We start from the raw sequence: 14,079 nt of genomic DNA, 5'->3' as shown, positions 1-14,079 counted from the left end.
TTGAAACATTCACACCAAAGCCAACAAGTTACTGCTGTTCTAAAAATTCTGTAGCAAAATCAGATTCCACGACTACGATTTGAAAATTCATCATAAATCATATATTTAACGAAAAGATCCCAAATTCTCCAGTTCAGTTTCAAATATTTCGAAGTTTAACCAGGACTTAGTTCCACACAATTCCGGTCGTCACAGAATTAGTTACAGCATATGCAATACCACCACAACACAACTCTACATCCTTGCCCTCAAAACTTGCATATTGCTAACATATCTAATCCTAACTTATCAACAACCACTTCAAGCTACCTTTAACCAATCCAATGAGCCATAACCACAAATTTGTATTAACATATACCATATATATATATATATATATATATATATATATATATATATATATATATATGAGCAACCCTCCACATATATCATTCCATTAATACATTATCAACCCTTCACATGTATTAATCCATCAACTCATATAACCACTCCTTATTAACAAACACCAACCCATCATAAATAAATCCAAGAGCATACATACCACAACATCAACAACTCAAGCTCATAAATTTTAATTTAAACTCAATCATATAATTATCCAACATCATCACAAGCCAACCATTTAGTACATTTAATCTTTTCAACTTAATCTATGGCTTTCTAATCTACGTTTTCACAACACCTTAAATATTAAACACGTGAAACCTAAATCATACCTTGAACGATCACCGCGCTTGGACCAAGGTAGCCATACAAACACAATCACAGCCACTCACAAGCTTGAGAAACCAACCCAAGTCTTGACTTCAATCACCAACAAGCTTCCAAATGCTCCCAATTTAATTCCAATGCATATATATGAACTTAATTCACACCTAATACACATATGTACTCCAAATTCAGATTTTACCTAATGAAATTAAAATTGAGTTAAGCTTTAAGGGATTCTTACCTCACTCATACGCGTAGCAACTCAAACCCAACAACTCCCGCAAGCTAGATCGAACCTAGAACATCGAATTGGGAAGAATCTCACCATAGGGTTTCAAATCCAAGAATAGAAGGGAATAGAGATTCTGGAATGAAGAGGGAGCTTACTGATGAAATTGATCCGACAAAAATGTAGAGCTTAACACGCTGGATGCGTGGCCGCAAACGGTACGGCGATCAGAGCTCAGACGTAAAAGTTATGGTGGATCAAAGGTTGAAGAGGGTTTGAGAGCTCTTCTTCCCTCCCCCAATCTGTTTTGCATTGCTGCATGAAATGGGGAAGAAGAAGCTGCTTGCTTCTTTTAAATATGGGTCCAGTTGGACCCACAAGCTCAGTTTGGGCCCTGGTTCAACCAGTTCGGCCTATCCGGTCCAATTTTGGGTCAAATTTTTCGAAATTTATATCAAAATTTTTGTTTTGACGAGCTCTATCATATTTTGATATTAGTTTTGCATTTTGAATTTTCCTATTTAAAATTCAATTTATTAGCTAATTATTTACTGATTTTAGTGGGGTTTACATCCTACCCACCTAATTAGGAATTTTATCCTCAAAATTCAGATTCGGTTATCTAAAAAGAGGTGTGGGTAGTCTTTCAGCATATTCAGAATTTTTTGAAACTGATCTCGTCACTCAAAATGTCCATATCCTTTCATTTAAGCTGGCTTAGGTTGTAAGACATGAATTTGTTTTGGAAGCGTGTTTCAGAAGTTATAAAATATGGTGTACGTCAAATAGGTTCGAAAGCTACGACAGAAAACTATTTGGTACGCCACTGGCTATCAACACTTTCAAAAAATTGAAATGGGCTAAGTTAGCGGGTTTTAACTTTCTTGTTTTTGATTGCTCATCCGATTCTAGTCGTTGAAGCAATTTTCAGAGATAGGTGTCCTTTTCCTCCCAACTTGAGGAGTCTTCTACTTAGATCTGCCTAACTCTTTTGTTGGCTTTCATCATGAGAATCATAACTCAAATTGATGTAATCAAATTTAGGAACTAAGATGTTCGACGTTCCAGTTTTCGATTAATTCAAAGATGTTTAGTGTACTTGTGAAGTTTCACTTTCTCCCTGATGTATTGTCTTGTTGATATCCCCACTAAGTAGTTTGCTCCGATAGCAAAATGGACTTGGTCCATGATTCCCTAACAATATCACCTTTTGTTCTAGACCTGGGCAACCTACTATGAAATCGATGGCTACTCTTTTTCTTTCTCATGTGTCGAACATGTAATCACATAGATTGTCACTTCGTTCTTCTTCCCTCCCCCAATCTATTTTGCGTTGCTGCGTGAAATGGGGAAGAAGAAGCTACTTGCTTCTTTTAATTATGGATCCGGTTGGACCCACGAGCTCGGTTTGGGCTCCGATTCGGCACATCCGGTCTAATTTTGGGTCAAATTTTTCGAAATTTATATCAAAATTTTTGTTTTGACGAGCTCTATCATATTTTGATATTAGTTTTGAATTTTAAATTTTCCTATTTAAAATTCAATTTATTAGCTAATTATACCAAAGTTGGACCAAATGGGCCGAACCGGTTGAACCGGAGCCCAAACCGAGCTCATAGGTCCAACCGGACCCGTAATTAAGAAGCAAGCAGCTTCTTCTTCCCCATTTCATGCAGAAAAGCAAAATAGATTGGGGGAGGGAAGAAGAGCTCTCAAACCCTCTTCAACCATTGATCCACCATAACTCTTCCGTCCAAGCTCCGATCGCCGTACCGTTTGCGACCACGCGTCCAGCGCGCCGAGCTCTACATTTTTGTCGGATCAATTTTACCAGTAAGCTCCCTCTTCATTCCAAAATCTCTATTCCCTTCTATTCTTAGATTTGAAACCCTATGGTGAGATTCTTCCCAATTCAATGTTCTAGGTTCGATCTAGCTTGCGGGAGTTGTTGGGTTTGAGATGCTACGCATATGGGTGAGGTAAGAATCCCCTAAACCCTTAACTTAATTTTAATTTCATTAGGTAAAATCTGAATTTGGAGTATATATGTGTATTAGGTGTGAATTAAGTTTATATATATGCATTGGAATTAAATTGGGAGCATTTGGAAGCTTGTTGGTGACTGAAGTCAAGACTTGGTGGGTTGGTTTCTCAAGCTTGTGAGGGGTTGTGATTGTGTTTGTATGGCTATCTTGGTCCAAGCGCGGTGATCGGCCAAGGTATGGCTTAGGTTTCGCGCGATTAACATTTAAGGTGTTGTGAAAACGTAGGTTAGAAAGCCATAAGTTAAGTTGAAAAGGTTAAATGTATTAAATGGTTGGCTTGTGATGATGTTGGATAATTATATGATTGAGTTTAAATTAAAATTTATGAGCTTGAGTTGTTGATGTTGTGGTATGTATACTCTTGGATTTATTTATGATGGGTTGGTGTTTGTTAATAAGGAATGGTTATATGAGTTGATGGATTAATATATGTGAAGGGTTAATAATGTATTAATGGAATGATATATGTGGAGGGTTGCTCAAATATATATATGGTATATGTAGATAGATTTAGAATACCTACCCCTGTTTATGGTTTTTGTTTAGTAATTAAGTTGGATAATTGAATAACGGAGTTTTAGGATTGCCTATGACATTTCCAGGACCTTATTTATTATACACGTGGCACCTTTACCATGCTGAGAACCTCCGATTCTCACCCCATACTGTGTTGTTATTTTCAGATGCAGGTCAAGAGACTCCTCGCTAGGTGTCTGAAATCTTGAAGCGGAGTAGTTCTGGGTCATTTTGGGTTTACTGTTTGTATGTATATACTTATGTACTTAGCCTGCTCTCCAAGAAACTTGTTATTTGTTCCTCATAGAGGTTATAGGAGATTTAGGGTCCTTTTTCTGTATTCTGGTTTTTGGGATGTTTGTATATGTATGTATATATATTCTCCAGCCAGCCTTGGCTTCGCAGGTTGAGTCAGGAGCTAGTTATGCTGTATTATTGGCCCTCTTTTCTCTCTCTTGCTTATTTATATCTTGAACTTTTAGGTTTCTTAGCACGCAAGTAATTCTTCCCCGAGCGATGCACTTTTTATTTTACGAATTTTGTTTTTCTCATTTTTCAAGTATCCTAGTTTAGTACATTCATTCTATTATTATATATATGTATTTTATTTTTAGAGATCGTAATGCCTCACTGCCTCTTTTTACATCCTAGGTGTAAAGCTCTGTGTGGTAGGGTGTTATGGTGACCCATTAAAATGATGATGCTTTGTTGGTAGATGTGGATCAGGACAACTAATCCCCTGACCATTTCACATTGTCCACATATGCAACAAATATCCACTTCAGCAGCGAGATGTGCCAACACACAAGATTAACGTGATATGTCAGTATTTTTCGTTTAGAGTTGACGGAGAAACACCTATAGGGACCACGTTGTGTCATAGAAGTAGAGGGCAGGGGATCAAAGTAAATTTTTTAGGGATCACGTCGTCATTCGAAAAAATGGACAGGTGCTGAATTGATAGTTCACTTCAAAATTTATGTACTCAATAAGTCAATTGTTTTGCTGAACATGTATAGGATAAGAATAATATATAAGAAAGAAGATTATCACGAAGATGATAATAAAGAAAGGGGAGAAGAAAAAAGTAAAAATCAAATAATAAAAGAAAGATAAGAACGAGGAGGAGAATGAGATAAAAGAAGTGATGATGATGATGATGATGATGATGATGATGATGATGATGATGATGATGATGATGATGATGATGATGATGATGATGAGGTGGAGAAAAGAAAAAGAAAAAGAAAAAAAGCTCCAATAAAAGAAGAAAAAGAATAAGTGCATAATAACTTGATCAGACTTATTTGATTAAAAATATGTTTGGTGGCTTAATATTTTTATTTTAAAAAGATACATTAAAAATATAAAATTTTTATTTATGTTATTTTTTCTTTATTTCAAGATAATTGTCTTCTTCATTTTTTGAAATCATTAAAAAAACTAAATAAATTTATTATTACATTAATTTTTTAATTATTATTATATTAATTTTTCAATGATTTAAAAAGGTGAAAGATATTATTATTTTAAAATAGAGTGATTATTATTAGAATTTAAATTTAATGTATTGTTAATATAAAATATTTTATTTATGTTATTTAATTATACAAAATTTTATTAATAAAAATAATTATTTTTTATATTTATTGTGTGAATAATTTTTTAAAAAATATAATTAAATAATAATATAAAATATTTATATTATTAATACATTAAAATTAAGTTCTGTTGACTATTATTCTAAAAAATTTATTAATTAGTAAAACCAAATTTATTAATTAGTAAAACCTTTATTTTATTTAAGCACAAATGCTCAACGGTGCAAAATCGATTCGGACAAAACTTTATGGAAAGACTCAACACCGTTCATATGAACCCTTGATCTTTATATATATATATAACTGTGTTTGACAACTACATTAAGTTAGTATATTTCAAGTAAATTCAATAGCTGTTATGATCTTCGAACGACCCAATATTTTCAAATGATTACTGGGTAGTCAAACGACTTTAGTAGACAATGAATCTGTTTGTTAGAAAAAAGACCCCTAATATCGTTAATTCGTTCCGCCATCAAAAAGAATTGAAGGCTTATTTTAGAGATAATGAGAGATTGAAGTGGCGTCGTCTGATAAATGTTAATAGAGTTTTATCCATATTATCGAATTATACGAATAGATTGGCGATTTTTATGAAAACGAAGAGCAAATTAATAAAAATTTTAGCATTATTTAATATTTTACTAATTATTTGAATTAATTTTTTAATTTATTTATGTATTTTATAAATATGTAATTGATTTATAAGCATTTTTGTTTTAAATATGATCTTTGGTGTTAGTTTTATTATGTGGATATATATATTTATATATATAGTCCTGTATGAACTGATATAAAATTGTTTCGTTGATTTATGATTTAATTGATTAATTTGTGTGGTTGATGAGAGAATGTATGAACAATTTACAAAATAATTCATAGTTAAATTGGTTTAGCTAGGGCTTGACTGATTTATATAATATGTAAAAATATTGGTTTATTTTAATTTAAAATGATTAAACTAGGTTGTAAATATATAGGATGGTTGGTATTTTTGGAATTGTAATAAGAAAATGTTTTATCCAAAATATTTAGTATTTGTATTATAATTTTCATCTTTTTAACTTATATTCGTTTGATACTGTTGAATTCAGTTACTAAAGTTTGTTATCATTTAACTGAATTTTGTGAATTTAATGTAATTTTTTATTAGGATTGTTCTGATTTTTAATTTTGTCCTTTTGAAAAAGCTTTATTTTTAAATTTTAGATGCTTCTTTACTTTATCAAGGGTTTAGCTTAGTGCCCTTCTAAAAGTAACAACTTTTTATTCGTATTCATAGTCAATAATAATCTTTTATATATTAGACTATTAATATGTGGATTCATAATTTATCCTTTATTGGATCTTGTTATCTTAGACATTATCATTACTACCATCAAAGATTTTCCAGATAAACATGATAGCTATTTTCCATTGTGTTTTCTGTTTAAATGTTCCATCTATAAGTATCTATCACTATATATATATGCATGTACGTATCTTTGACTTCAATTGCAACTCTACATCCGTTATTGTGAATGTACAAGTAGCATTGCAAGTTAAGGGAGAAATTTAGTGCCTATATGTATCATGTGTATGTGGTCTTATCTATAACTAGCTATAAGCTACATTAATTAGCAACCATATAATTATAAATTTGATATATTTGTATACGTTCTCATAATCTTATTGTTTAATATTTTAATAATTACTTAAATTAGTTATTTAATTTATTTATTTATTTTATTAGTTGATATATTAATTTGTAGTTTAAATTGTTTGATCGTGAGATAATACTGGTGAAGACTTTTAAATATACTCATATTTTGAAAGCAAATAAAAAAAAATTTGCTGACGAGTGGTTTGCGACCCATTATGTGAATTTAAATTAATCCTAAGTTTCAACTTTATTTGATTTAAAGTCAATTATTTAATTATTATCTTATCACAACTAACGTGTGTGACACAGGAAGATTACATGCAGAGGTTGAAGGTTGTGACCCAACAATTTCAGCCACTTAGTGGGAACGACAAAATCATCTCCAATATCTCACTAGTAATTAAATCCTGATAGAGTGTGGCATGAGACCGGCCTGAACCCCACAAGAATCACCGCTTCAGGCTGGAGTCGTTCTTCGCCAGTGGCCTCCGCTCCTCTGCATTGGCGACTTCCTCTGATCTGCTTCTATCTCTTCCACCTGCCCTACTGATTCTCAAGAAATTGTCGACTTGAGAGAGGAGGTGCCGAAGCTAACACAGGTGGAGTTTCACCAGCAAACGGAGCAGTCTGAGTATGCCGTCAGCTCGGACCTAATGGTGAAGCTGGAGCAATTCGATCGGTTGTGACAGCAGATGGAGGAGTACAACCAGTAAATGCACGTTAGAGATAGCGGCACTGCTGGTTCCAGCGGCACTACTAGTTCCAGCGGCAACACTGTTGGTGGGGGCACAAACAGCAGCACCTACTATGCCGTCTCAGCAGGGGGACCACGACGACGACGACGACGATTATCGGGATCTGTAGGGTTATATTTTTATGCTTTTTTATTTTTTTATTTCATTGTATTCTACTTCTGTAACATTTTATTGTATTCAGACAATTTATTTTTAATAAAATAATTTGTTAGTTTTTGTTAATTTTAAATTTCTGTTAACAATTTTGTTAACAAGAGTCTATTAATTATGATTTAACTGTGCTAAAAAAAATATTACCGTATGATTTATCATCGAATAAATCTAACTGTAAATTAGAGCCTAAATACATGAAATGGCATCCAAATTATCGTCGGATGTATCTAATAGTAATCATCAACTCAGTTTCGACAAATTCATCGATAAATACTGACGAAAAATCTATCAATAATTAACGCCGAACAAAAAAAATTCGCCGGTAGTTAATTTTTGGTGACGTCTATACCATTAATTATAGAACGATAGTAAATTTATTACTTATGGATTTATTTAATGAAAAAATAAATAATAAAAGAAGAAGAATGACGAGAAAATGAGATGTAAGAAGTGATGATAATGATTAGGAGTGTTCAAATTCAAACCGATCTAAATTAAATCGTTCATCCAATCCAATTCAAATTAAAAACTTATTAAAACCGCACTAATTCAGATTTGATTGGATTCTATTTTCTGCAAATCGCTGGATCGGATTTCGGATCTACTTTTCATAACCGATCCAATCTAATTCAAATCGCACAATGTATTATAATATTATTATTTTATTATTATATTTACAATTATACTTATAACATGTTCAATTTATTATACATTTTTATATTATTCATATATTATTATTATTTAATAAATATTTTATGTTCAAAATGTTATATATTTATTTATTTTAACTAACCTAGAATTTTATTTTCATTGTTATATTATCATTGATTTTTTAAGATATTGTTGAGATTTGTTATGTCATTGTTGATTATTTAAAATTTGATGTTGAGACTTATTATATGTATTTAATTTTTTTAATTTACAAAACCGAAAATCTAATCCAATTCAAACCGTTTAAAATTGGATCGGATCGGATCGAGTGAGTTTTTGACTTAAAATCGATCCAAACCGCACTGCGAATACCCCTAATAATAATGATGATGTAGAGAAGAAAAAAAGAAAAAGAACTCAAATGAAAGAAAAAAAAGAAGAAGAATAAATGTATGGTGGCTTGATCGGACTTGCTTGATTAAAAAGCTTAACATTTTTATTTTGAAAAGATACATTGCATTAAAAATATAAAATTTTTATTTATGTTATTTTTTTCTTTCTTTCAAGATAATTATCTTCTTCATTTTTTGAAATCATTGAAAAACTAATGTAATAATAAATTTTTTAAAATAGAGTGAATATTTATTAGAAATTAAAGTATTGTCAATATAAAATATTTTATTTATGTATTTGATTATATAAAATCTCGTCAATAAAAATAATTATTTTTATATTTTTTATTTTGTGAATAATTTAAAAAATATAATTAAATAATAATATAAAATAAGGCACAAATGCTCAACGGTGCAAAATCGATTAGGACAAAACTTTATGGGAAGACCCAACACCGTTCATTTATATAAAGTCTCAACACCGTTCATTTGAACCATGATCTTGTATGTTTTTTGAGTATATATATACACACAACTGTGTTTGACAACTACATTTAGTATATTTCAAGTAAATTCAACAGCTGCTATGATCTTCGAACGATCCAATATCTACGTGGTTATGGTCTTATGGACTATGGAGAGCTGTTTCTACTGTGTAGCTTATATATTATTGGCTATGATTTCTTGATGTAAGGTTCTGGTTGGGGAATCCTAATTATTTGTGGTCTATTTCTATTTACTTTTCTTAATTAAAATATCTATCAATTTTGTATATATATATATATCCCTCCTTTCTATTTACATTTTAAATCTCTATGTAAATTTTTTTTCCATAATAACACATATTTGTTGTTGAAAAATATTAGAGTATAACACTTTAATTTTAGTACAAAAAATAAAAAATAACTAATATTGATTTAAATGTAAGATAAAAAATATTAATTATCTAATTTTTTTATTTCTTATTTATTTTTTTAATGGGACAAAAAATGGCAAAAGGAATTATACATTTTTTTTATAAGATTACACAACAATTATTTTAGAACTTATGCTCGCCTTATTAGCCTCTTATCTAAACAAAGAATTAAAAATAAAGTATTATTTATATAAAGATGGTTAAAATAATTTTCTAATATATTCAATTAAATTATTTAATATAATTAACTGCTATCTTTAGTTAAAGAAACTAGTATAATCAACTTGACGTGAATATATAACCGTGTCAAAAATGTAGTACCTATAATGTAAAAAGGTATAACCAAATCTAGCTAATCTATAAGCAAACATATTAATAAATTTAGATCCGCTAAAATATTATTAAAAAATGTAATAATTTTATAATCAATCTGACCATGCTATATAAATAGTCGTCCAAAACACAAAGAAAACAAGCTGATATACACTCACTAATAATAAACACCATGAAAGAAGCAGCCCTCTTCGTCTTAGGCTTTATTTCCCTTTTAGCCTTCTCATGTTCCGAAATAGTGCTGGACCGGGATGGCGACCGGGTAGTCTCCGGTAGCCCATACTTTCTTGGCGCAATTCGATGGTATCCCGTACATAACTATGAACGCGGAATAACCCTCGGCGCAACCGGGAAACAGGTAGACCCGGTTACCATCCAAGTTGACGATTCCATATCCTACTTCGACGGCATCCCAGTGAGCTTCTCCATCGTTGGAACACCAGATCCCGGTGTACCAATCGCCACCGAATCTCCGGTAGAGATCAAGTTCACAGGCATAAACACACCGATCTCAACAACGTGGATGGCGTTCGTTAACAGCGAGATTCAAAGCTTGAGCGTGGGAATTGGAGGTCCTGAAGAACACCCTGGGGAACCAACAATTGTAAGCACGTTTAGTATCCAGAAAGACACAATTTCATACATCCTTAGGTACAGTGTACCAACTCCTGGAGTAGGGAATGGAATAAACTACCTTTTTGGAAACGTTACGGATTTCAAACAAGGTGAGAGCCCTCTGGTTCTCACTCAGGACTTCCCCACCTTACACTTTGATATCTTCAAAGATAGATCTGGTCCCACTCATACTGTGGTTTGAATGAGTAGAGTCAGTTACTATGGAAGCTAAGCAAAACCTCATCATAATCATCAACATATGTATGTAACTAATAAGTGTGCTTCCCAGGTAGCTAGTGAATGGCTCTGTATGTAAGTGTAAGAGTCCCTGTATCTATATGATGAATAAATGATTACTAGTTTATTACGTGTGCTTTGCATTTTTATTTGTTGATTGCTTTTATATATATATATATATATATATATGCATGTGGGCAGATTTGTAATTTAAAATACTTAACATGATTTAAGTAAAGAGGGATGAATACTTAAATAAGAGCAATGCTAGGGGGTAGCAATATTTGTGATTGGTAGCCATCAACTAGCCATCAATGATGATTTGATGGTATGAGATTGGTGTTAGATTTTATTTAATGGCTCACCTTTCTTTGTTGGTTACATGCTGGCCAAAATACAATAAAATTACTGCCCCTTAAACTTTTCCCTTAAATAATATTAGCAGTAATCTACCATCTGGTATATATATTTTTATAAATTTTAAAAGGGTAACCATTTTTTTTAATATTTTTATTCGACTGAACACATTTATAAATTAAAATGTTTGCACACAAAAATATTTGAGTGATGCACGCTTAAAGTAGTATATTTTACCTATGGTGAAAATTCATATATAGATGCACATATTATTTTAATTCTAACATTTGGTCAAATTTTAATTTAGTTTTTAATAATTTAAATTTTTTATTTTTATTTTAAAAAATTTTAAATAAATTTAATATAGTTTTACCATTAAATTTGATATTAATAGTTAGTAGAATGAGTAATGTGAACGCTAATAACATTATTGATTAAGTCATATTTAATTTTGTGTTAAAAAAATATAACTAAAATCTTATAATATTTTTTTCCTCAATTTTTTTTTGGACAAAATTTCAGATCTTAATAATCAATCATCAACGCTTTAAAATTAAAGAAAAAAATTTTATATTAATGATCGTTGGTAAATCAATTTTATTTATATACTAAAATAAAATGCTATTAGCTCTTCAATATACCAATTGTTTGTGTCAAATTTAATGGTAAGACAATATTAAACTTGTTCAAAAATTTTTTAAAATTGAAATAAGACGTTTAAAAATTTTTAGGACTGAAATAAGATATTTAAATGGTCAAAAACTAAATTAAGAAATGACTCTTAAAATAATACTTTATTCTATAAATTATATATTTATATAAAATTAATAATTAAAAATTATTAGATAATAATTTAATCAAATATATTAAATTATTTTATGATTGTTAATTATTAAGATTACATAAAAATTGCTGAGTCCCTACCGTTACAATAACAGAATCAAGTTAGTAAAAAAAGTTTTCAAAGAGTAGATTTCATTGATGAGGGCAATAATGATTGCAAACCAATTTTAGCAAAGTGCAAGAGAAAAAAAAAGGTGTAAAATATATTTTTTATTTTTAAAATTTATTAAAAATTTTAAAATATCTCTTAATTTTATTTTATTTTAATTTCATCTAAAAAAAATTTTAATTTATGAAAAATATATCTCTAATAGTCAATTTTTTAAAATAATCTAAATTTATTTTATTTTATATTTTTTTAGTAACATTTATTTTATTTTATTTTATATCTTTTAATTATTATTGGAATAATTAAATAATATTAAAATAAATAAATATATATTTATAAAATATTACTATTTAAAATTAAAATATTAAATTAAATAAAATAATTTTAAGTAAACCAGTTTCCAAAACAGAACGGGCAGCAAGCGCATATATATCTAAAGCCTTATACTAACAGAACCAGACTAATAAGGCCTGATATATAGAAGAGAAAATATAATTCAAGAATGTGTGAATTGTCATGTATAACTGTATAAGCTAAGAGAAATATTAGAATCTAATACTTTTTTTATCAATATTAGTTAATATTTAGCTAATATTTATTTTTATATTATTAAAATTTAGAATTTAAAATTTTATACTTAGCTGATGCTTAATTAGTTTTTATACTTATTTTAAGAAAAAATATAAAGAATTAATTTTTAATTATTTAATTCAAAAATTTAGATATATAATTTAAGATTTAAATTTAAATATTTATAATTTAACATTTAAAATTTATGATTAACAAAATGATTTTAAAAAAATAATTGAAATTAACTAAAAAAATTAATTTCTTAACATTAGACTGCTGAGTCTCATAAAGAAACAAGCGCCAATAAGAAGCATTTTTTATTTATTACATTACATAGTACATCATATGTTCAACGCAAGCATGCATGGGTTGAACTTTTGCTTCCAGCAACCAATAACAGAAACTTACATCATTATTATTCATTTAAAAGCACATCATGAACATAGCCATGATAGCTCTATACATGCTTGATTCAGTAGGCAACAGTCTTGATAATTCCAGAAGAGTCTGAATCGGTTTTTTCAAGGCCAAAGTAGAAGACGGGGTCACTCATGAGGTTACCAGCAGTAAGAACAAGAAGGGAAGCCGGATAGTTTTGAAGGTGGGTCCCAACATCAGAACAAAGAGGTGAACCCTGGAACATATAACAGAACATAAATCTGTATCCAACTTGAGACTCTTGGATGTTAAAATACCCAAATAGTGTATTTTGGTCAGGGTGGTCCAAAGGACCACCAATGCCCAGAACAGCTTTTTGGGTCTCAATATTGTCACCATAAACCATCCATTCGGATGATGAAGCACACTCTAGTGGGTTCTCATCCGAGAACTCAATCTCCAATGGGATACCTTGGGGGACTATTTTGCCGGGGGTGTTTGCCCATTCCGGTATGCTGAACTTCACCGGAGAACCAAACATTAAACCGGTGGTATATGCGACAGAAACTGGGCACGTTGAGTTCCCAGTTTTGCCGTGTATAAGTCCGCCGCCATGTGGGGTTGGGTTTCCAGGTGTAAGTTGCCGAATTTGGTAAGGGATACCGGTGACAACGTCGTTGCCATGAATGTCCTTCACAGGTATGAAAACAGTCTGTGAGTAGGCTAAAGGAAAGGCTAAGAGGAGGAGGAAAGAAAGGGAAAGTAGTGATGCTACTGCTTGTTTCTTCATGGTGATGAATCTATGCAAACTCTCAATAATTGAAGATTTGATGGTGTTTGTAGCAATTGAAGTTTTGGTTTGTGTGTTTTGGACCCTGCTAGCTAAGCTCTATTTATAGAGATGCATGTCCACCTAGGGTTACTTCATTGAACTTTTTTTTAAATTACTACATCTATATTAAAATTATTAGCCGTTAAAATTAATTATTATGTATTTATATATAAATATATAAATATATGTATAAT

The 14,079-nt window shown here is 30.5% G+C and overlaps 2 protein-coding genes across 2 annotated transcripts; one reads left to right on the top strand and one right to left on the bottom strand.

Moving 5' to 3' along the window:
* Positions 1–10,116: 10,116 nt before the first annotated feature.
* On the top strand, positions 10,117–10,761 carry LOC112803673 (kunitz-type trypsin inhibitor-like 2 protein). Its single transcript, XM_025847153.1, has one exon. It carries the CDS (start codon positions 10,117–10,119, stop codon positions 10,759–10,761), a length of 645 nt encoding a protein of 214 aa, XP_025702938.1.
* A 2,386-nt stretch (positions 10,762–13,147) lies between these two features.
* On the bottom strand, positions 13,148–13,843 carry LOC112801782 (kunitz-type trypsin inhibitor-like 1 protein). Its single transcript, XM_025844706.3, has one exon. The coding sequence runs from the start codon at positions 13,841–13,843 to the stop codon at positions 13,148–13,150; it is 696 nt and encodes a 231-aa protein (XP_025700491.1).
* Between the last annotated feature and the right edge of the window lie 236 nt (positions 13,844–14,079).

The sequence above is a fragment of the Arachis hypogaea genome, chromosome 5 (genome assembly GCF_003086295.3).
Source record: "Arachis hypogaea cultivar Tifrunner chromosome 5, arahy.Tifrunner.gnm2.J5K5, whole genome shotgun sequence".
Lineage (NCBI taxonomy): Eukaryota > Viridiplantae > Streptophyta > Magnoliopsida > Fabales > Fabaceae > Arachis > Arachis hypogaea.
This window is presented reverse-complemented; position numbering and strand designations above follow the sequence as displayed.